The sequence below is a fragment of the Hippocampus guttulatus genome, chromosome 11 (genome assembly GCF_054856545.1).
Source record: "Hippocampus guttulatus isolate MCC_2025c chromosome 11, RoL_Hgut_1.0, whole genome shotgun sequence".
Classification (NCBI taxonomy): domain Eukaryota; kingdom Metazoa; phylum Chordata; class Actinopteri; order Syngnathiformes; family Syngnathidae; genus Hippocampus; species Hippocampus guttulatus.
The window spans coordinates 6475666-6496083 of record NC_141271.1 but is presented as its reverse complement, the minus strand read 5'-3'; the positions used below and the strand labels follow the sequence as shown (position 1 = coordinate 6496083).

The 20418-nt window shown below is 44.1% G+C and overlaps 1 protein-coding gene across 2 annotated transcripts; it reads left to right on the top strand.

Annotated features, from left to right (window-relative positions):
- The first annotated feature begins 1424 nt into the window (after positions 1-1424).
- sf3b1 (splicing factor 3b, subunit 1) lies at positions 1425-19431 on the top strand. Of its 2 annotated transcripts, XM_086123990.1 has the most exons (24): positions 1425-1578; positions 2083-2258; positions 2398-2499; positions 4842-4956; positions 8283-8362; positions 8439-8651; positions 8729-9191; positions 9550-9671; positions 9826-10023; positions 10109-10210; positions 11015-11194; positions 11283-11369; positions 11988-12258; positions 12351-12496; positions 12625-12771; positions 13004-13129; positions 14357-14578; positions 14652-14834; positions 14911-15022; positions 15141-15261; positions 15344-15475; positions 16164-16436; positions 17234-17450; positions 18880-19431. In XM_086123990.1, exons 1-24 carry the CDS (start codon positions 1551-1553, stop codon positions 19036-19038), a joined length of 3975 nt encoding a protein of 1324 aa, XP_085980116.1. In that variant the 5' UTR covers positions 1425-1550; the 3' UTR covers positions 19039-19431. The 2 variants fall into 2 exon arrangements, with proteins under 2 accessions (XP_085980116.1, XP_085980117.1); XM_086123991.1 differs by lacking the exons at positions 1425-1578; positions 2083-2258 and having other exon boundaries at positions 2457-2499; positions 4842-7944.
- The last annotated feature ends 987 nt before the right edge of the window (positions 19432-20418 follow it).

Sequence of the window (20418 nt, the reverse complement as noted above, 5' to 3'; positions counted from 1 at the left end):
GCATTTTTCCACACCACGCCACTGATCACAAAGCCACTTAAAAAACCCTAATTAATTACACATTATTATGTAAAGCAAAGATTAAAAAGTAATTTGGCCCATACTGGGAACTATTCAAACATGACTCAGGCAAGTATTTAATGAATTATAGAAACAAGCTTGCTAAAATTAGTATAATGGATTACAAAAAATACTATCTCCTTGCTCACTCAACATTCCCCCAATAAATGGACAGAAGATGATAAGACTAAAATGGCTGAGTTGCAAGAGAAATTAGGACTTATAAAAAGAGGGCAGGAGGACCTTTTGTTAGATAACATAAGCAAATGGGTATAAGAAGGAGAACAGAGCTCTTCTTACTTCTTTAAATTAGAAAAACATCACGCTAAAACTGTCACGTCCTGTGTTTTTGCTTGTTGTGTTCTCTCTGTCCACAGTCGATCTATGTGTTTCCTATAATTAATTTCTGTCAGGCGGCTCGATGATCAAGTAGTTAGTGCGTCGACCTCACAGTGCAGAGGTCGTGGGTTCAATCCCGGCTCTGGCCTTCCTGTGTGGAGTTTGCATGTTCTCCCGTGCCTGCGTGGATTTACTCCGGTTTCCGCCCATATTCCAAAAGCATGCATGGCAGGCTGATAGAACACTCTGAATTGTCCCTAGGTGTGAGTGTGAGCGTGGATGGTTGTTCATCTCTGTGTGCCCTGTTGTTGGCTGGCAACCGTTTCGGGGTGTCCCCTGCCTACTGCCCGAAGACAGCTGGGATAGGATTGGAAATTGGGTGGATGGATAGTCCATCCATCCATTTTCCGATCCGATTTATCATTACAAGGGTTGCGGGGCGGGTGCTGGAGCCAATCCCAGGTGTCTTCGGGCAGTAGGCGGGGGACACCCTGAACCAGTTGCCAGCCAATCGCAGGGCACACAGAGATGAACAACCATCCGCGCTCACATTCGCACCGAGGGACAATTTAAAGTGTTCAATCAGCCTGCCATGCATGTTTTTGGAATGTGTCATAATTCTTGTCTGCTCTGTCAGCTGAATTATTCAATAAAAAGACCATTCAGTATGAGGTCTGCGGCATGCTCCTTGTCACTGTTTTCATTTTGTATTTATGTGTTGTTCCACTGTTTGTAACGCTCAACAAAGCGTGTGACGGAAAAGTGGTCAGGACTGCACGACTGTCCGTGTTTTATGTTATGTGTTGTGTGTATTATTTTACTTTATGTTAACTGTTTTGTTAAGCGCTTTATTAAAGCTGCCGCTGTTGTGAAAGCGCTATATAAATCAGCATGTATTGTATTGTATTTAATAAAAAGGAAAAGTGCAAAAAAAGATGACAGGATCAAAACACGGCGCATGCCGGTGACGACATTCCATCCGATTGGTCAGCACAAAAGTTTGGTAGACTTGCAGAAGTCGCTATATCGCCCAACCAGCTCGAAGGATTGTACTGAATGTCCCGCCTTTCGTAAACAGTTTTCGTCGGAGCAGGACCGGATTGAGAGTGACCGACTTCCTGTTTCACTAACGAACAACCACCACCACCAAAATGGCGAAGATCGCCAAAACCCACGACGGTAAAATGTTTTTTAAAATTAATCTCTTCGCCGTAGTTTTGCAGATAACCAACAGCTTTATATTACGACAAATGTTCTGCATCGAATAATCCTTGTATTGTAGCATTTAAATGCACATGTTTTATATGTATAAAACGACAAAAGCAACGGGCCGGGATGCGACGCAACGCGGTCAGATTTAGATAATGGCGCTGGTTGCTGTCTTGTTAGCATGCTAGCCCTCACACCGTCCACATCATTCGGCGTTTATTATTGACAGTGTCGATCCGTCGACATTCAAGAAGCAAATCCTTTGGTTCAGCCCAAGTAGTTGAAAACAAAAGATCTTGTAGCTATTTTGAAGCGTTTAATACTAACTTTAACATCGAGGCTAACTAACGCAGCGCGACAGTTACCGCAACACGTTGTATGCAGTTCGTATCCTGCGACTAAAGAATAATTACTATTTGGTGCCACAATTTCCTGCACACATTTTCAATTCTGCATTTTATTTATTTTGTGTAGATATCGAGGCCCAGATCCTGGAGATCCAGGGGATGAAGGCCAATCTGGTGGAGGAAGGAGATGAGCAGGGAGTCGGGCTTGTTTCAACTGGCTTTTTTGATCAAGAAATCTACGGAGGAAGCGACAGCCGTTTTGCTGGCTATGTCACATCCATCGCCGCCAACGAGCAGGAAGACGTAAGATGCCCCCCCCCCCCCCCCCATTATATTTACACCCACAAATATGTTTCTACTTGCTGCGTTGTTTGGTTGTTAAGCTGCTTACCACATTGGCACGCTGTGTTTGCCAATGCCATTGTTTTTTTTCCGCCTTCAGGATGATGAAGAGGAAACTGCGACGAGTTTGTTGGGTCAGAAAAAGCAAGGGTACCACGCTCCAGTGGCCATTCTCAATGCCATTCCTCAGTCAGACGAACAAGTATGTGATAACTAATGATGTACACTGTGAAGCGGTGTAAGAATACCTTAGCACAAAAATACTCAGTCAGTTACCGTTATACTTACTGTTTTTCATTTGATTGTTTTATATTTATGGTCTACAAGTATTGTTCATACAAATGTTTAGGGCTGTGGCACATTATATTTAAAATATATCGGCATAGCAATAATGGCACATGAAATATCTGTACCACAAAGTAAATGGTAAATGGGCTGCCATTTTTATATCTTTTGTACTTGGAGTGCTTCACACTGTTACCTAATTTAGTTACTCATGAAAGCATCATCAGTGATTGGGGGTTTCAGTACCTTGGTCGGGGAGACTTTGACATGGTTGCAATGGGTGGGATTTAACCACCCCCAACCTCCGTGTTTGGAGACGACCACTCTGTCATTGAGCCATGGGATAAATTCATATGGAATTATAGGCTTTTACCAATCAAATGCAACCTTACATGAGCATGGCCATCTAATGAAAGAACAGCATCGAGAGGCATGACTAAGTCTAAATGGCCTAAGAGTTATTAATGAATTGCATAAGAATACATTGAGCCTGTTTATTTTTCCACATTATTGTTTTTCTTTCATTTGATAATAAAAATGTAATTTCTTTAGGTACATGTTAAATATCGCAGTAATATTGCTATTCCAATATTCAACATCCATATCATATATATCATGCTTTTCTAATAGTGCAGCCTTGCAAATGTTTACCATAAGCATGACTCAAGTACTGCATTTCTGTAGGTTACAAATAAGACTGTTTCATTTCAATGGTGATGGCCAAATTGAATTCTGTTGGAAATGAGTACCGTATTTTCACGACCATTCGACGCACCGTATGGTTGGGCGCAGTCTCATTAATGGGTGCTATTTCTGTATTTTACACATAGACAAAACGCACTGTATTATTGGGCGCAATTTTAAAGTGTTAAAACATACGCCAGCTTAAACATACGGCATGCATGCGCGCACGCTAAAAACACGTTAGCTTGTAGCATACGGTAGCATGCCAAGACATACAGATACAAGCTAAAAACACGTTTTTAAAAAGGCAACGGAAAACTGAGTTCCGTTGTATTTTATTTAGCCATCGTACAATGTACTCACGTTTTTCGATCAATCATCACCCAGAAATCCATCAAAGTCCTCATCCTCTGTATCAGAATTGAACAATTGTGCAAGTACCGGTAATCCATCAAAAACGCCGTGTTCCCTCTCGTTGTCAGTCACTCTCATTGCCATGTGGCTCCACAGAAATGATGCCGGCTTTGCCAAAAACTCGAACAACAGTGCAAGCAGACACGTTCGTCCAAGCAGCCACAATCCATTCGCAAATTGTGGCGTAACTCGCCCGGCGCTGCCTCTCACTCTTTGTAAAGTTGTGTTTGCCATCGATCATTCATTGTTCCCATGCCGCTCGCAACTTTACTTTGAACGCCCGGTTGATGCCGATGTCCAGCGGTTGGAGTTCTTTAGTCAAGCCTCCGGGAATAACGGCAAGCTCAGAGTTCATTTGCTTGACTTGGTTTTTCACCGCTGCTGTGAGATGGGCACGCATGCCAAAAGCATAACCGATGGCTTGAAGTTTGAACTGAGCTTCGTAGGCGTGTCTCTTTGTAGAATTTATTTTCGGGGGTTCTTAGAAACCAAAAACCGAAGTTGTTTTGCAACAATGCACATAGCCACACTCTATACAGGTGTTGGTACCTGCTTGTCGCGTCCCTTTAGCGTCCACTTACACGCCCACCCTTCACTGATTGGCGGACTTCTTCCCCGCATGCCTGTCACTCACGTCTGCCTTTTCTCGCTCTTTCTCTCCATATATGTATATATACACGCCCACCCTTCACTGATTGGCCGACTTCTTTGCCGCATGCCTGTCCACAGTCACTTCCGCCTTTTCTCTATATAAACAGCGTGTCGGCTGTCAGTCAGGTTTTGGAACTCAGCGCATAGACAAGACGCTCCGCATCATAAGGCGTCCTGTCCATTTTGGAGAAAATTTTAGACTTTTAATGGCGCCTTATAGTCGTGAAAATACGGTAACCCCCCGAAAATATACATATCCAGTTCAGATCCACATACGAAAGGGGCCTGGATCAGGTTAGAAGAAAATCTGAATTGTACTGTTCATATTGTAAGAAAAAAATTCAGATACATGTCATGTATGGGCAAAAAAATTGGAATTGACCTATAGTGTAGCTTAAGTGATTCTACTGTGTATCATAGAATGTCTGATCATTTTAGTCGATCAATATCATTGTTTTTGCTTTATCAAATATGAAAAATAGTCATGTATGCTGCATTTTGTTTTTACAGTATGATCCATTTGCGGAGCATCGTCCGCAGAAGATTGCAGACCGGGAGGACGAGTACAAAACTCGGCGCATGCAGATGATTATCTCGCCGGAGCGCCTCGACCCCTTTGCAGATGGTAAATTTGGCCTTTTTCCTCATCCCCGTTATTCCACGGTCCTTCATAATATTCCCCTGCCTTGGTTTTTTCTGTTTATCACGAAGTGTGGTAGCTGTTCAACCCTTCGACTACAATGCAGTTGCTTGCCTCCCAGACTCTATGCCTTCCCTGTGGTCAATCCTTTGTTGTCTTTTGTCTTTCTAAAATGCAATCATTTGGACAAGTGATATCAAGTTTTTTGGGGCGGGTAGGTGGGTGGATTAGGATCCCTGGTTTGCAAAGAAAAAAAAGAAGCTAAACAACGAATAGGATTACCATGCCTTTGAGTGGGAGAGGTGGTTAGGTGCCAGAATGCCGAATCAGATAACTTACCTAACAAACGTGGGTAGCAGATGGGTTGTGTGTGTGAGTCGAAGGGTTAACAATGCTGTGCGCCCGCCATGTACAGTATATTAAGTGCAGCGACCTTTGAGGTTCGTAATTCTCCTGAAGAATGTTCAGCCACTCCGCTCAAAGTAATGGATAGGCCGCTCTTCAGAAAGAGGGAACCGTCTGTGTAGGCCTCAGCAGTCGCCGGAGAACATCGGCACGTTTTTTATTTTTATTTTTTTGGTGCAAAACCAGTTTTAATTTCAATGGATTTATCGCCATTGATGGCGTTTTGGTCGTAGGAAATAGAGTAGCATAATGTTATTCTTAACCTCTGTGATGCATTTGACACTTCATTGTTTGCAGCTACTAGGGGTGGGCATTATAAACGTTTTTGTCTTGATCGACGAAGGGGAAATTAACATTTTCAATTTTTGTTTTGTTCATTTTTGATGGCCAAAATTGCCAAGGTACTAAAGGAAGCCTGTTTCAGCACGGTTATCATGTTTCCTCATATAGTGTGCTTGAGTGTATTTATCTACTCAAATACAGATCTACAGGTCAAACATAGGTAAATGATAATAATCAACATAGATGCACAAAGCATAGTGGAGTTGCTAGCTGTTACTCCAAGATAATGAATTGGTTTACATGAAATGTATTCTTCTTTTTTTTTTTTTTTTTTTGTCCATTTACATGCCTTGATTGGTGATGCTTTCTCGTTGTGCAACAGAGTGAAATGGGATTAGCAGTTTACTCTGCATTTTTATCCCCAGAGGCTAAAGAGGTCTTTATTTGCAGCAGGTTTATATTGGTCTTAAGTGGATCCCTCACCCGGGGGCGAGTTGAGGGACAGCCGTTATTTCAAAACAGACGAGTTTAGTTAAATTAACACTGGATTTGAACCCCTGCAGTGTACTTTATTCAAGATAAATCAGCCATTCATTCTATACAATCAATAGAATACTTACATTTAAATCGATCAGTTATGCCCATCCCTAGTAGCAACATGCAAGCAAAAATGGAATGCTTTCCAACCACAGAGCGAGTCGAACCGTTTCATAAAAGCATTGGCATTACCAATAGTGTGAGGGTGAGGCTTATTTGGAGCCTGCATGTAGAAAGAGCAAAGAGAGCTCTGTGTACAAACATTGTTGTTGTAAAAATATATTTTTATTTTACAAGGCTCTCTGTAAAATAGAAATATGTTCACAAAGCAAATTGTGTGCCACCATACCACAGGCCCATACTAACTGTCCTTAATTTCTCTCCTACAGCAGTACTGCTTTGCCAGTCCTGTACTGCACTCTGTTAAGGGCGCAGCAACTCATCCTGTGTAGGTTATGGGGGACACAGAGAGAACTGTGCACTTGTCAGTTTTGGTCAGGGTCCACTTACTCCTAGTCGTTGAACCCAGCTGAAGCTTGTTTTGATTCTCTAAAACGGGGGTCCCCAACCTTTTTTGCCCCACGGACCGGTTTATGTCAGACAATATTTTCAGGGACCGGCATTTAAGATGTGGCGGGTTAATACAACAAAATAATATGGTATGAGCTGCATGAAAACTGTGGTATTTTCGAAATATAATAATAAACACAAGGAGCGTCTAATCTGGCCGCAACACTGATTGCTATGGAAATGTTTAATGCCTTCAAAATACGATACAACGCAAATTCAAAGTGCATGAAAATGACAACTCACCACAGCCCCGAGCTTGATTTTCTGCAACTAGACGATCCCATCTTGTGGTAATAGGAGACAATGACACCTTAAGTGTGTGGTTTATGTCCAGTCTACTTCGAAATTTTGTTTTAGTCGCCGTTGCTGCAGAAACCCCCCACCTCACACAGGTAGGATGTCGGAAATAGCAACAGTGCTATTGTGGCGATCTCAGAGTATTCAGCCATAACTTTAATCCAGTTGTCTCGAACGTACTTTTAAGGCCGCCGTCATTTGCGATCTCCAGCAGTTTTTTAAACTCATTTTGCGACCTCCAGCGTTTTCTTTTTTTAGCGTAATCGGCCACGTGACGGAGAAGCGTGGCTTGACGTGAGTCAAGCGTGACACAGACGGATGTAACGGAGAATCCGGTAATTTTTCAAAATAAAACATCTTTCGTATTCCGAAATAAATAAAACGGAATTAAGGCAAGTTCTTTCTGTGCGGCCCGGTACGAAATGCCATGCGGTTGGGGACCCCTGCTCTAAAAGACCCTTAAATTTTTTATTGCCTACTAAATAAGCTCTGTGTCTTGGCTATAATATTTCACTTGCTAGCTTTTTATCAGAAAGGAAGTCAAGATGAAATTTTACTTGTATAAATACTGAAGTAAAGCAAACGTGGCTCCGGAAGTTGACCTCATTTTTTAGGCAAATTTAAGATAAGCTTCAAAATTAAGTCTTCATTTATATTGACTTCAGAATTTTTGTCCCCCTCGAAGATGCTTTGATTTCTTTTTTTTTTCTTTTTTTTTCCTTGTTTCTTTGAGTGTCACAAATCAATGCAAAACAGGTGGTATACTGTTGTGTGTGAGTTCAAACCCTTTTCCAAAGTGTTACTAATGGTAAAGAAAAATTTTCTAGGCTGCTTTTCTGCTGGTTGAAGTCTGACTGCAGAAGGACCCTTGGCACTGAAAGTGTACGTATTCTGAAGAGCGCAGCCCAGGACCCCCTCTGCATCAGTGATGGCTATATCTACTTAAAAGAAAGCACCACAAACTTAAGCTCTGCTCTCCATATATCTGCTTGTTTTTTTCCTATGATGCTATGTCTATGTAAGAGAGGGTAAACATGTATATTTCATATTAACTCAGTAGGATATGCAGTGATTTCACAGTTTTTAAAAAAAGGAACATAATTTGTAAAGAGAGCCAGGGTTAGCTGGCTATGTTTGTGCTTGGTGTGAATAACATAAGCAGGTCCCAAGAGCATGCACTAATGATTGTCCTTTTTTCTTGTTGGTGCTCTTTCGCGCAGGAGGCAAAACGCCGGATCCCAAGCTTCAGGTCAGGTCTTATGTGGACGTCATGAGAGAGCAGAATCTGTCCAAGGAAGAGGTATGGAAAAGAAATCCCCAATTTGCCAAGAAAATGCTTTTATTGGTTTAGCTTATTTGTTGCTTTGCATTTGCAGAGAGAGATTCGTCTGCAGCTCGCAGAGAAGGCCAAGTCAGGTGACCTGAAAGTTGTCAATGGGTCCGCTGCCAGCCAAGCTGCTGCTGCCGCCGCCGCCGCCGCCGCTGCTGCTAAACGCAAGCGCCGCTGGGACCAGACGGCTGACCAAACCCCTACCAATTCTACCCCCAAAAAGATGTCCAGCTGGGACCAGGCTGATGCCAATGCTGAGGTGTGTTTTGCCACACAAACATGATTGTTGGGTTGTCTCTGGAAAGTCACGTTATCGATGTTTTTCATGCTTTAAAGACTCCGGGACACACGCCAGCGCACACACCATCAAACAGCCGTTGGGACGAAACCCCCGGCCGTCCCAAAGGCAGCGAGACCCCCGGGGCAACACCCAGCTCGCGCATGTGGGACCCGACACCCAGTCACACGCCGGCCGGCGCAGCCACGCCAGGCAGGGACACACCAGGACATGCCACACCGGGCCACGGCGGAGCGACGGGAAGCGTCCGGAAGAACCGCTGGGACGAAACCCCAAAGACGGAAAGGGAGACGCCCGGACACGGGAGCGGCTGGGCTGAAACCCCGCGTACAGACAGGGGGGATGAGTCTGTGGGTGAGACTCCCACTCCAGGAGCCAGCAAGAGGAAATCTCGCTGGGATGAAACACCGGCTAGTCAAATGGGCTCCTCAACACCACTGCTGACTCCTGGAAAGACCCCTATTGGGACCCCTGCCATGAATATGGCAACTCCAACACCCGGTAAAGAGGCGTTGCGTTCTAAATGTCTAATATCTTGCTTTCCACTCATCTCTTGGGTGTAATATGAATAAGCTTATTCAGCCCCTTTTACAGGAAATTGTCACATTAGAGCTTAACATAAGATCCAATAGTATATACCGGTAATAAGTCTGAGACTCAAATCCACGCTAAGGGGAAATATTGCCATACCCGTGTACGCTTTCGCACGGCAACATGCTATATCGTAGTGAGATGATTTGCTGACGTCGGTGTCTGGTGTTCAATTTAAAGGACTTGTCAGACGACGACTATTGCTGTCAACACAATTGGGCGTGAAAAGTTGAGCCTTCAACTTCACACCGTTGTCCTGGCATTGCAGGTCACCTGATGAGCATGACTCCAGAGCAGCTGCAAGCGTGGAGGTGGGAGCGGGAGATCGACGAGAGAAACCGGCCTCTCACAGACGACGAGCTTGATGCCATGTTTCCTGAAGGATACAAGGTCCGTGCACCATTCGGCTGCGTGCAACATGCTATTTCATTTTTGTAAAATGAGCACATCCTTGCTCCTGCTCTTAATAATTTAGCCCCACGGCCAGTTTAGTACCGGTGCTCAATACCTGTTCCTCATGCTCCCTATTTGCCCTTCCATACAGGTGTTGCCTCCACCAGCTGGCTATGTGCCAATCCGCACGCCAGCCCGCAAGCTCTCGGCAACGCCTACCCCAATTGGTGGCATGACAGGCTTCCACATGCAAGTGGAGGACCGCACCACCAAGCAGATGAATGACCAACCCTCTGGAAACCTCCCCTTCCTCAAACCGGATGATATCCAGTATTTTGACAAACTGCTGGTGAGAACTGCGCCACATGCTCATAAAATGTAGTCCACCCGGGTTGTCTGATAATTCAACATTTGCGAATGTGTCTTTGTGTTAGGTTGAGGTGGATGAGTCCACATTGAGCCCTGAAGAACAGAAGGAAAGAAAGATCATGAAGCTGCTGTTGAAGATTAAAAATGGAACTCCACCCATGAGAAAGGTTGGTACCTGTCGCTTTCATCCCTCTCAAACTATTGAAGTGGATGACAACTAAAAAAGTGCTGTTCTTGTACAATTACCTACCAAGTTGACCACAAACCATTCTGTTATGCAAGTTGACTTGCATGTTGTTCAAATTTCAAAATGAGAACACATATTTGCATAAATGAAAAATGCTCCCAAAACATGGAATTAGAAACTCATCTTTACAACATTAGCCTTAAAACAAAAGGGCTGATAGATGACTTGATTTTGAAGATATTTACTCAGTGAGAGTAAAACAAAGTACTCACGTGCCACCTAAATAACACAGTCAAAATCGATCACTTCAACATGCTTCTTTGACAAAATTGCTACATTCCTACGAACAAGGGGTTTGGCGTCATCCCAGGGTATCTTGGGGCATTAGAGAGAGTGTCAAAACACCAACGCTGGAGTTTTCACCAAATAGCTGAGTTTAAGTTCTACAGGAAAACGCACAAATAGGTTAATTCTTTTGCACTTCAAATGATATCTTACAAATCCCGCTGGGTCCTCTTGTTTGCTCTCGCCCTCATTTTTTGAATCTCAGGGACAAGCTGCAAAAAGCATAAAGGAAGAGGTTGCAGGGTCAATACCTAGCTTTCCGCCCACATGTTGGGATGGTGTGAATGAGTTATGTAAAAGCCATCTGCTGTTTTCAGTGTTGGTGCCTGTGTGTGGACTGTCATGTTCTGCTCGGAGTAGCAGGCAATAATCGTGTCAGCTGTGAAGAAAACATCTCCTGACACAAACAGTCATTTGATCCCGTCTCCCTCTGTTTCAGGCGGCCCTTCGTCAGATCACTGACAAAGCTCGCGAGTTCGGAGCAGGACCTCTGTTCAACCAGATCCTCCCACTGCTCATGTCCCCCACCCTTGAGGACCAAGAACGCCACTTGCTGGTGAAAGTCATCGACCGTATTCTCTACAAACTTGACGACCTTGTTCGACCCTACGTACACAAGGTAGAGACACACACACACACACACACACACCAAGTGGCGTTCCCAGTAAATTATGCAAAAGTGATGAACTATCTCTTTTTGTGCCAAGATCCTAGTGGTGATTGAGCCCTTGCTCATTGATGAGGACTACTACGCCAGAGTTGAAGGCAGAGAGATCATTTCCAACTTGGCAAAGGTAACATGGAGCGTATTTTGGAACGTTTCGCCGCCTCCTGCGAACCATTCTCGCCTGTTCGACCTATCGGTGGTCAGATGAGGGCTAGCCGTTCGCTAGATTCACACCAGCACGAGAGCTAGCAGACCTGACTTCAATGCCTCGTCTGTTCTCACCCTGCTCCGCTGGATACAATCAAGCATTTTACGGATGCATGTTTACCTCCTTATGGAAACGTGTTTTTTTTCTTCTTTCTACCCACAATCTTGCTGCTGTAGACTGTAAATTTCCCCAGTGTGGGACAAATAAAGGATATCTTAATGTTGATGGACCGAAATCAGGCTTGGTCGAACATCGGAGATGAATTTTTCCTGCTTGATGTGTTGAAAACAATGCAAGCACACTTTATTGTGTTTATAGAGACTTGACTTTTATATGCAAGAGCGATACTATAAAATAGGTGGAAAATGGCTAATTTTGCAGTCAGTGAAGGGCTTTAGCAACTATGCCCTTTCTGGGAATTATTTCTTCAGGCCTGCAATAGGAAACAATTACTTATAGTTAAGGGTGTGTGAAAAAGATGCTTTTGATTGAGATCCTGAAGCCTTCCTGATTGCATAACCTCCCATGTGTTCCCAGGCGGCTGGATTGGCAACCATGATCTCCACCATGCGTCCCGACATCGACAACATGGATGAGTACGTGAGAAACACCACTGCAAGGGCCTTCGCCGTGGTGGCATCTGCCCTCGGCATCCCCTCCCTGCTGCCCTTCCTCAAAGCCGTGTGTAAAAGTAAGAAGTCTTGGCAGGCCCGGCACACGGGCATCAAGATCGTGCAACAGATCGCCATCCTAATGGGCTGCGCTATCCTGCCTCACCTGCGCAGTTTGGTTGAAATCATTGAGCACGGTCAGTGGCGTTAAAAAGCATGATTGGTGCTATTGCAGGACGCACTGCAGTGTTGCTCTTCTTGCCTAACTGCTTTGTCTGTGGTGATGCAGGTCTGGTGGATGAGCAACAGAAAGTGAGGACCATCAGCGCCTTGGCCATTGCTGCGTTGGCCGAAGCCGCTACACCCTATGGTATCGAATCCTTTGATTCAGTGCTCAAGCCTCTCTGGAAGGGTATCCGACAGCACAGAGGAAAGGTGCGCTATTTGGGTTGATTGCTACCAGCGATTTCTACACTGGCAGCCCGAGATGCCACTGACTAACAAATAAGTGCGAGTGAGTTAATTTTGAATTAATGATGATTGTCTTCTACTTTTGACGGCAGGGTTTGGCTGCCTTCCTCAAAGCTATTGGCTACCTGATCCCTTTGATGGATGCCGAGTACGCAAACTACTATACCCGAGAAGTGATGCTTATCCTCATCAGAGAGTTCCAATCACCAGATGAGGAAATGAAAAAGATTGTTCTAAAGGTAAGAGGCAAGAGTCTCAAAAATATTTCAGACCACCGTGCGACTAATTCTCGCCTGTTCTACCTGTGCGTGGTTGAATCGGGGCTAGTAGGTCGCTAGATGAACTCCCAACATGAGAACTAACAGAGTCGACATGTGTCCTCTCTTTTCTCACCCTGCAACCTGTTGGGGACAACCTCAAGTTTTCCCAAATGTTGCCCCTTCTGATCAGCGCCTCCGTCTCATCTTGTAGGTGGTCAAGCAATGCTGCGGCACCGATGGTGTGGAGGCCAACTACATCAAGACTGAGATCCTGCCCCCATTCTTCAAGCACTTCTGGCAGCACAGGATGGCTTTGGACAGACGCAACTACAGACAGGTTGGCACTCACATGAACATCCATCCATCCATTTTCCGAACCGCTTAATCCTCACGAGGGTCGCCTATCCCAGGCGTCATCGGGCAGTAAGCGGGGGACACCCTGAACCGGTTGCCAGCCAATCGCAGGGCACACAGAGACGAACAATCATGCGCGCTCACACACACACACACCTAGGGACAATTTAGTGTGTTCAATCAGCCTGCCATGCATGTTTTTGGAACGTGGGAGGAAACTGGAGCACCCGGAGAAAACCCACGCAGGCCCGGGAGAACATACAAACTTCACACAGGGAGGCCGGAGCTACCTCTGCACTGTGAAGTCGACGTGCTAACCACTGGACAACCGGCCTTCACATGAACATAAGCCATCAAGTAGTATTAAAGCCACGTTTGCACTGAGGCATGGCTGTGATAGAGTAACCTCAAGGCCTTTTCACATTGCACTTGGTTGTCTTGGTCTTCACACAGCACAGTGTGCAAGGACGACAACGACCTGGTGTGAGTTTACCCAAATTTGGAAGTACTAACGCAGTGGCCTGCCAGAAAGGGGCAGGGAATCTTTTCCTGATGGTCTAAATGAAAAGTAGACTGCACCTCAGCAATATGCATTTATCATTTGCTGAAATTGAGGAGGAGGAGGACATGAGCTGCACTACACCACCACATTTATTATTACTTCCTCCATTTTCCCAATGGCATTTACTGTACAGATCTGCAAAAATAATACTCCGAAATCACTCCACCAGTCTTTGGGTGCATTTTTGGATGACATCCTGACACCGCTCTAAATTAGAATTGTTTTTTGTTTTGGGGTGCGCTGCAATATGACCACATTGCATGTTGTACTGTGACGTGACGAGGGATTCTATCCTTGCACCCTTGAATCCCACACACAATGAATGAATTTGATGGCGGTGTCGCAAACTGCAGCATCAAAGGGCCTAATTTTCATCAAATACATTTTTTAAATACAGTAAACCACCACAATTCGCTGGATTAAGGGAAGAGCCCTGGTGCGAATGGTGAAAATCTGCAAATAACTAATGACCCTCCCTAAGAATTTGCAATTGGATATCGATGCCACAAGATAGCAGAAAGGCACTTAAAGTAGCAAATAAAGGAAAATCTGCAAATTCACTTGGGCTGAACCAACAGCATGCGGAGGTTCACTATCTCAACTAGCTTTCTAAAGCTAAACATAATCTAAACTTTGCACTCAACACAGTTGGTGGACACCACAGTAGAGCTGGCCAACAAGGTGGGAGCCGCAGAAATCATCTCTCGCATCGTGGATGACCTCAAAGACGAGGCGGAGCAGTATCGTAAAATGGTGATGGAAACAATCGAGAAGATTATGGGCAACTTGGGCGCCGCAGACATCGACCACAAGCTGGAGGAGCAGTTGATTGACGGCATCCTGTACGCCTTCCAGGAGCAGACCACAGAGGTCAGTGCAACAGTGATTTAGTATTTACTGACATGTATATAAATCTACTCAGGAAATATAATTTCCTTCTCAGGATTCTGTGATGCTAAACGGCTTTGGCACAGTGGTGAACGCCCTCGGCAAGCGCGTCAAGCCCTACCTGCCTCAGATCTGCGGTACGGTGCTGTGGCGTCTCAACAACAAGTCGGCCAAAGTGCGTCAGCAGGCTGCTGACCTCATCTCACGTACCGCTGTGGTCATGAAGACGTGTCAGGAGGTATGTTGAAAAGTCTCATAGATATTATTGTTTTCATGTCCCAAAAAGTCATTACTCCTTTATCTTACATCTACAGGAGAAGCTCATGGGTCACTTGGGTGTGGTGCTGTACGAATACCTCGGTGAAGAATACCCTGAAGTACTGGGCAGCATCTTGGGAGCACTGAAGGCTATTGTAAATGTTATTGGTATGTCACAACATGTTGGCCACAGTTACTCGTGTTTAAAAAAAAAAAAAAAAATCCTTCTCCCCTCATTTGTTGAAACCATGTACAAATTCACTATTATTATTCATCCTCTTTGCAGGTATGCACAAGATGACTCCACCCATCAAAGACCTGCTCCCTCGTTTGACTCCCATCTTAAAGAACAGACATGAGAAAGTGCAGGAGAATTGCATCGACCTGGTGGGCAGGATAGCAGACAGGTTAGCATTCTGTACCCCAAAAGTAAACACCCACGGCGACATGACTGCACATCATCTTGTGATTTCTATAAATTTATTCCAGGGGTGCCGAGTATGTGTCAGCCAGAGAGTGGATGAGGATTTGTTTTGAGTTGCTGGAGCTTCTCAAGGCTCACAAAAAGGCCATCCGCAGAGCCACTGTCAACACATTTGGCTACATCGCGAAGGCTATTGGGTGAGTGTCTACAAGTTAGGTCATTGTGTTCACTTTGTCCACACCGAAACATTGAAATAATGCTTGCACAACAAAACGCATGTTTTCAAACAAAGTATTTTCAAAGTATTCAAACACGCAAAAAAATAAGCGCAACATTTATAGAAAATACTATACAGTATTGAGAGGTGCTTTGAATGTCCTTAGGCCTGGGCGATATGGCTGATAACACGTTCATGGTGGAATTGGGAATGAATAGCACACGTGATTATAACGACCGAATCAACAAAATAACAACAAATACAAAACCTTTTCCCGGCTAAAACTAATCGAAAACGTTTTCCAAAAAATTTACAACACCTTAAAATGTACCGAGATGCTTAAAAATCTTGACTCTGTTAAGTTTGTTGCATTCAATTTGTTATAACAGTAACCCTTGGTAATGCTAGTTCTACCTATGCGTGATATACATTTTTTTTTCATGAATCGGTTACTGTAGCCCAACATTTATAACAGTCCCTGCTTAAGAACACAAGAGAATCTCATTGCTACAAAATGTCAAAAGTCATCATAGAGCATTTTAGCCATGCATATGTTCAGAGATAACATCCATATCAATTTTGACTCTTCTTATGGCTTGACATATTGAATGATCAAATATTTGACTAATTTGTTTGACTAATTGCGTTGCCATCCTTCCACTCCTTAGCCCACACGACGTCTTGGCCACTTTGCTCAACAACTTGAAGGTCCAGGAGCGTCAGAACCGCGTCTGCACTACGGTGGCCATCGCCATTGTGGCCGAGACATGTTCGCCCTTCACCGTCCTACCCGCGCTCATGAACGAGTACCGCGTGCCTGAGCTCAACGTCCAGAACGGCGTGCTCAAGTCGCTGTCCTTCCTGTTCGAGTACATCGGAGAAATGGGCAAAGACTATATCTATGCCGTCACGCCGCTCCTGGAGGACGCACTTATGGACAGGTAACTAGTAACCTTAACCCTAACATATGATCAGGGTCAAATTGGATCCATGTGTTAGAAGCTTTTTCTTAGATTTGCCAGTGTGTTAAGTAAAGGCAAATTAAATTGGACTTGCCATACATTTGTGTATTTTCTATGTGACAGAGTTCAAAAAGGAGCTTGAAACAGTCCAGACAACTGTTTGTGTTTAGGGATGATCATACTACACTACTGTAAACATAAATTTTTCCCCTATATGTTTTTTTTAAGAAACAGTGTTGTACAACTTGAAAAAAAATCCCCTTTTGGCTGAATCATTAATCTATTAATGTCACATAGGCTAGGAATATTTTGGGAGAAAGAGATTACCGTATTTTCACGACCATTCGACGCACCGTATGGTTGGGCGCAGTCTCATTAATGGGTGCTATTTCTGTATTTTACACATAGACAAAACGCACTGTATTATTGGGCGCAATTTTAAAGTGTTAAAACATACGCCAGCTTAAACATACGGCATGAATGCGCGCACGCTAAAAACACGTTAGCTTGTAGCATACGGTAGCATGCCAAGACATACAGATACAAGCGCATACACGCCTTATGATGCGGAGCGCATAGACAAGACGCTCCGCATCATAAGGCGTCCTGTCCATTTTGGAGAAAATTTTAGACTTTTAATGGCGCCTTATAGTCGTGAAAATACGGTACATACAGCTAATTATTGTGAGAATCTTCTTGGCGCCAGGTCATAATTGACCTGGAACATAGAAAATGAACAGTTTGTAAGGGTTAACCTGTGTACTGCATTCCTGCAGAGATCTGGTCCACAGGCAAACTGCCAGCGCCGTGGTCCAGCACATGTCCCTGGGCGTTTACGGATTTGGTTGCGAGGATTCCCTCAACCACTTGCTCAACTACGTGTGGCCCAACGTGTTTGAGACGTCGCCTCATGTCATCCAGGCTGTCATGGGCGCCCTGGAAGGCCTGAGGGTAGCCATCGGGCCCTGCCGCATGCTGCAGTACTGCTTACAGGTAAACAGCTTGACATTACAGTCAACCCCCATTTATGTTCCAGACTTAGCTGTCATAGGCCAAGATACCATATTTTAAAAAAAAAAGGGGGGGGGTTGACTTCTCTCACATGAAATAAACACATTTCAATGTATTCAGTCACACAAAGTGCGCTTGCTTCAAGCTGTTTTTGTCACTGTTCGTTGAAGTTTACAGTTTAATTGACACATTAAACAAAACTGATTAAAGCATTGTATATTTAAACACCAAAAATGTTCACCGTAACCGTGCAATTTGGTTTTAAGACCACCCTAGTGAGACATCAGCTAGCCTAATGCTAACATATGATGTGAATAGCGACAGACTGGCGAAATAAGATCAGATTTACAGGGATTCTAAACCTTCGGACACCTACTTAACATATACAGGGATGGCAATTTTCCGCGGAAATCCGCCGTTTTATTTCTTAAATTGATCATTTTTGTGAATCGTCTAAATCCGTTGAGAGAATTTTAGGGGGGATCAGGTACCTTATCGTTGAGTTTTCACAAGCTCTCCCGAACAGTCTTTCCATCTTCCGATTGTAAACAGCCCTGCGATTGGACGTGTATGATGTCTTACTTGTTATGATTGGTCGCCCCGTCCAGGCCACGCCCCTTTCCGCATTTTTTCATCACTAGCCATTGCCATCCCTGCATATATAGAGCAGCAACACATACAACAATAGTCATTGGCAAGCATTCTCTGATTTGTGAGAGAACAAGTAGTATTGAAACTATAGTGTTAGTTGGGGACTACATCTCTTTCAATAAAGTGCAGTGCTGCCTGGCAAGTTGTGGCACAACATGGTACTGCACTGAAGGCGCGCAAAAGGATATTCACACTTGACTATACTGTGTCAAAACCCACATATCTACGATATAATGAGTTCGCAAATGATAAACTGCAATATAGTATCCAAGGATTTAAATTAGGGTGGGATTTATATGTATGAGCCTCTTTTCCACAGATTCCTCAAAATAGAGGCATCGGAACCCAGCATGGATCCCAACAAAGCAGAATATTGTCTCAGTTGTGCACAGCGCTATCTGCTACCAACATGGCATTTTGCAATCTAACAATAAGATGACGTCAACGCCACTGTCTGATGTTACATCCCCTGTTTAAATATGGCCAAGTCGTCTTTGTTCCCCCACATTCCCTGTGACACAACAAAAGGCCGGGCAAAAATTATGGGCAGTTTGAAAGGGGTGAAGCGACGCTCGAACTACAACACCTTTTACACGACCCTGACAAAGGCGGATTTGTCACGGCCGCTGTTCTATTTGACCATGCCTACTAAACATGAGCTTATCTAACTGTTTACCAAATTCCTCATTCCTGACTAGCTAATTCTTAGATCCCGTTGATCAAGAAAAATCAAGCCTTCTCTCGTGTCCTATGGTTTCAGGGTCTGTTCCACCCGGCACGGAAGGTGCGCGACGTCTACTGGAAGATTTACAACTCCATCTATATCGGCTCCCAGGATGCCCTCATTGCCCACTACCCTCAAGTGTACAACGAGGAGAAGAACATGTACATCCGCTACGAGCTGGACTATGTCTTGTAAATACCCCCTCCTCATTCCCCTGCTTTTTTTGTTTTAGCTCGTGTTTGCTGCTCGAATTTTATTTTATCAGACCTTCTCTTGTCCTCGAAGCCCACACTTGCAGTGGAAACTGAGCATTGAAGTAGATAAAATCTGGCAAAGAACATTTAGAGTCTGTATGTACTTTTCCTATGATCCGCACGCCCACCCTCCTTTATTTTCCCCCATCAGTGTTCAAAATGAGTGAAAGCAATTGATCCTTGGAATTGTTTTAAATATTTGGATATTTCATATGCATTGATAGACATTGGGATTAGTCTTTCCCGCTTTGTACCTTTTCCCCCATTTCACATCTCCTCTGTTGTTACGATTTGATTGTTTTTATTTAACCAAATAAAAGATCTCTGTACACTTGTTTGCACATACACCTTGGGAATATGTATTCATGAAGGAAAAGTCATGGGAACTCTTAAAAAAAAAAAAAAAAAAAAAAAACTAATAGAAATCTGTGCCACAGTCAAACCATCCCAAGACTTTATAGCGCCTTCCCAAATGGGACATCAGGACATCTTTGCTGCATGAAGTTCATGCTGCTCAGACACAACAAGCAGACGAATGAAGTTCTGCAATGGGGGCTCTGCGGGCGACCTTTAGCGATGATGTCATCGCGCACAAGCCACACTCTCAAAAGCTTCTTTCTTGCAAGTTAAAATGAACTTATAATGGTTAAAATCCTCATTCCGCTCAAAAAAATTCAGCAGCTTCATTTCACGCAGTTTCTGCAACGATGGTGCGTCGCAGCTCAAACAGAAGACATGAAATTTATCTTCCTATACACGCAGTCCAGCAAGGGCACAATAATGCAGGGATTGCATCTGCTTATGCATCTCCGTGGTAGAGTGGTCGTTTCCATCCCCAGCCATTGCGACCATGTCAAAGTGTCTGAGCAAGATGGTGAACCCCCATTTGCTGAGGTAACACTAAAGTGCTTTGAGTACCCGAAGTAGAAAAGCACCAACACCCCATTTACCATTTTTAATTTTTTTAAATCGATATATTTCTGCACAACAGGTATATATATTTTTTAAACTGCCATGTTTGTGTCAGCGTTTGGCATTGGGTCAGAACACTAATGTGTAAACTGGCAAATGCATGAATGAACAATCACTAACACACAGCAAAAGGGTAAAAAAAAACCCCTCCCCCACTCCAACCCCTTGTTCCAGTTCACTTTTAATGTGACCCACATTCCTCCTGCAGCACACACACCATCCGATTCTGCTCAAGGGAGGAGGAGCGTTTGTTTTCCACGCTGTCCCCTTCCGAGTGCCAAGATGGTGCACTGTACTGTACTTGGATAAACTTCATGTTATAACACGCTTGGAACATTTGATTTGCTTT

Coding starts and splice junctions, on each gene's coding strand:
- sf3b1 (XM_086123990.1), top strand. CDS start 1,551: ATGGCGAAGATCGCCAAAACCCACGACG. Junction 1,579..2,082: donor GATCGCCAAAACCCACGACG/GTAAAATGTTTT, acceptor TATTTTGTGTAG/ATATCGAGGCCCAGATCCTG. Junction 8,652..8,728: donor AGGCTGATGCCAATGCTGAG/GTGTGTTTTGCC, acceptor CATGCTTTAAAG/ACTCCGGGACACACGCCAGC.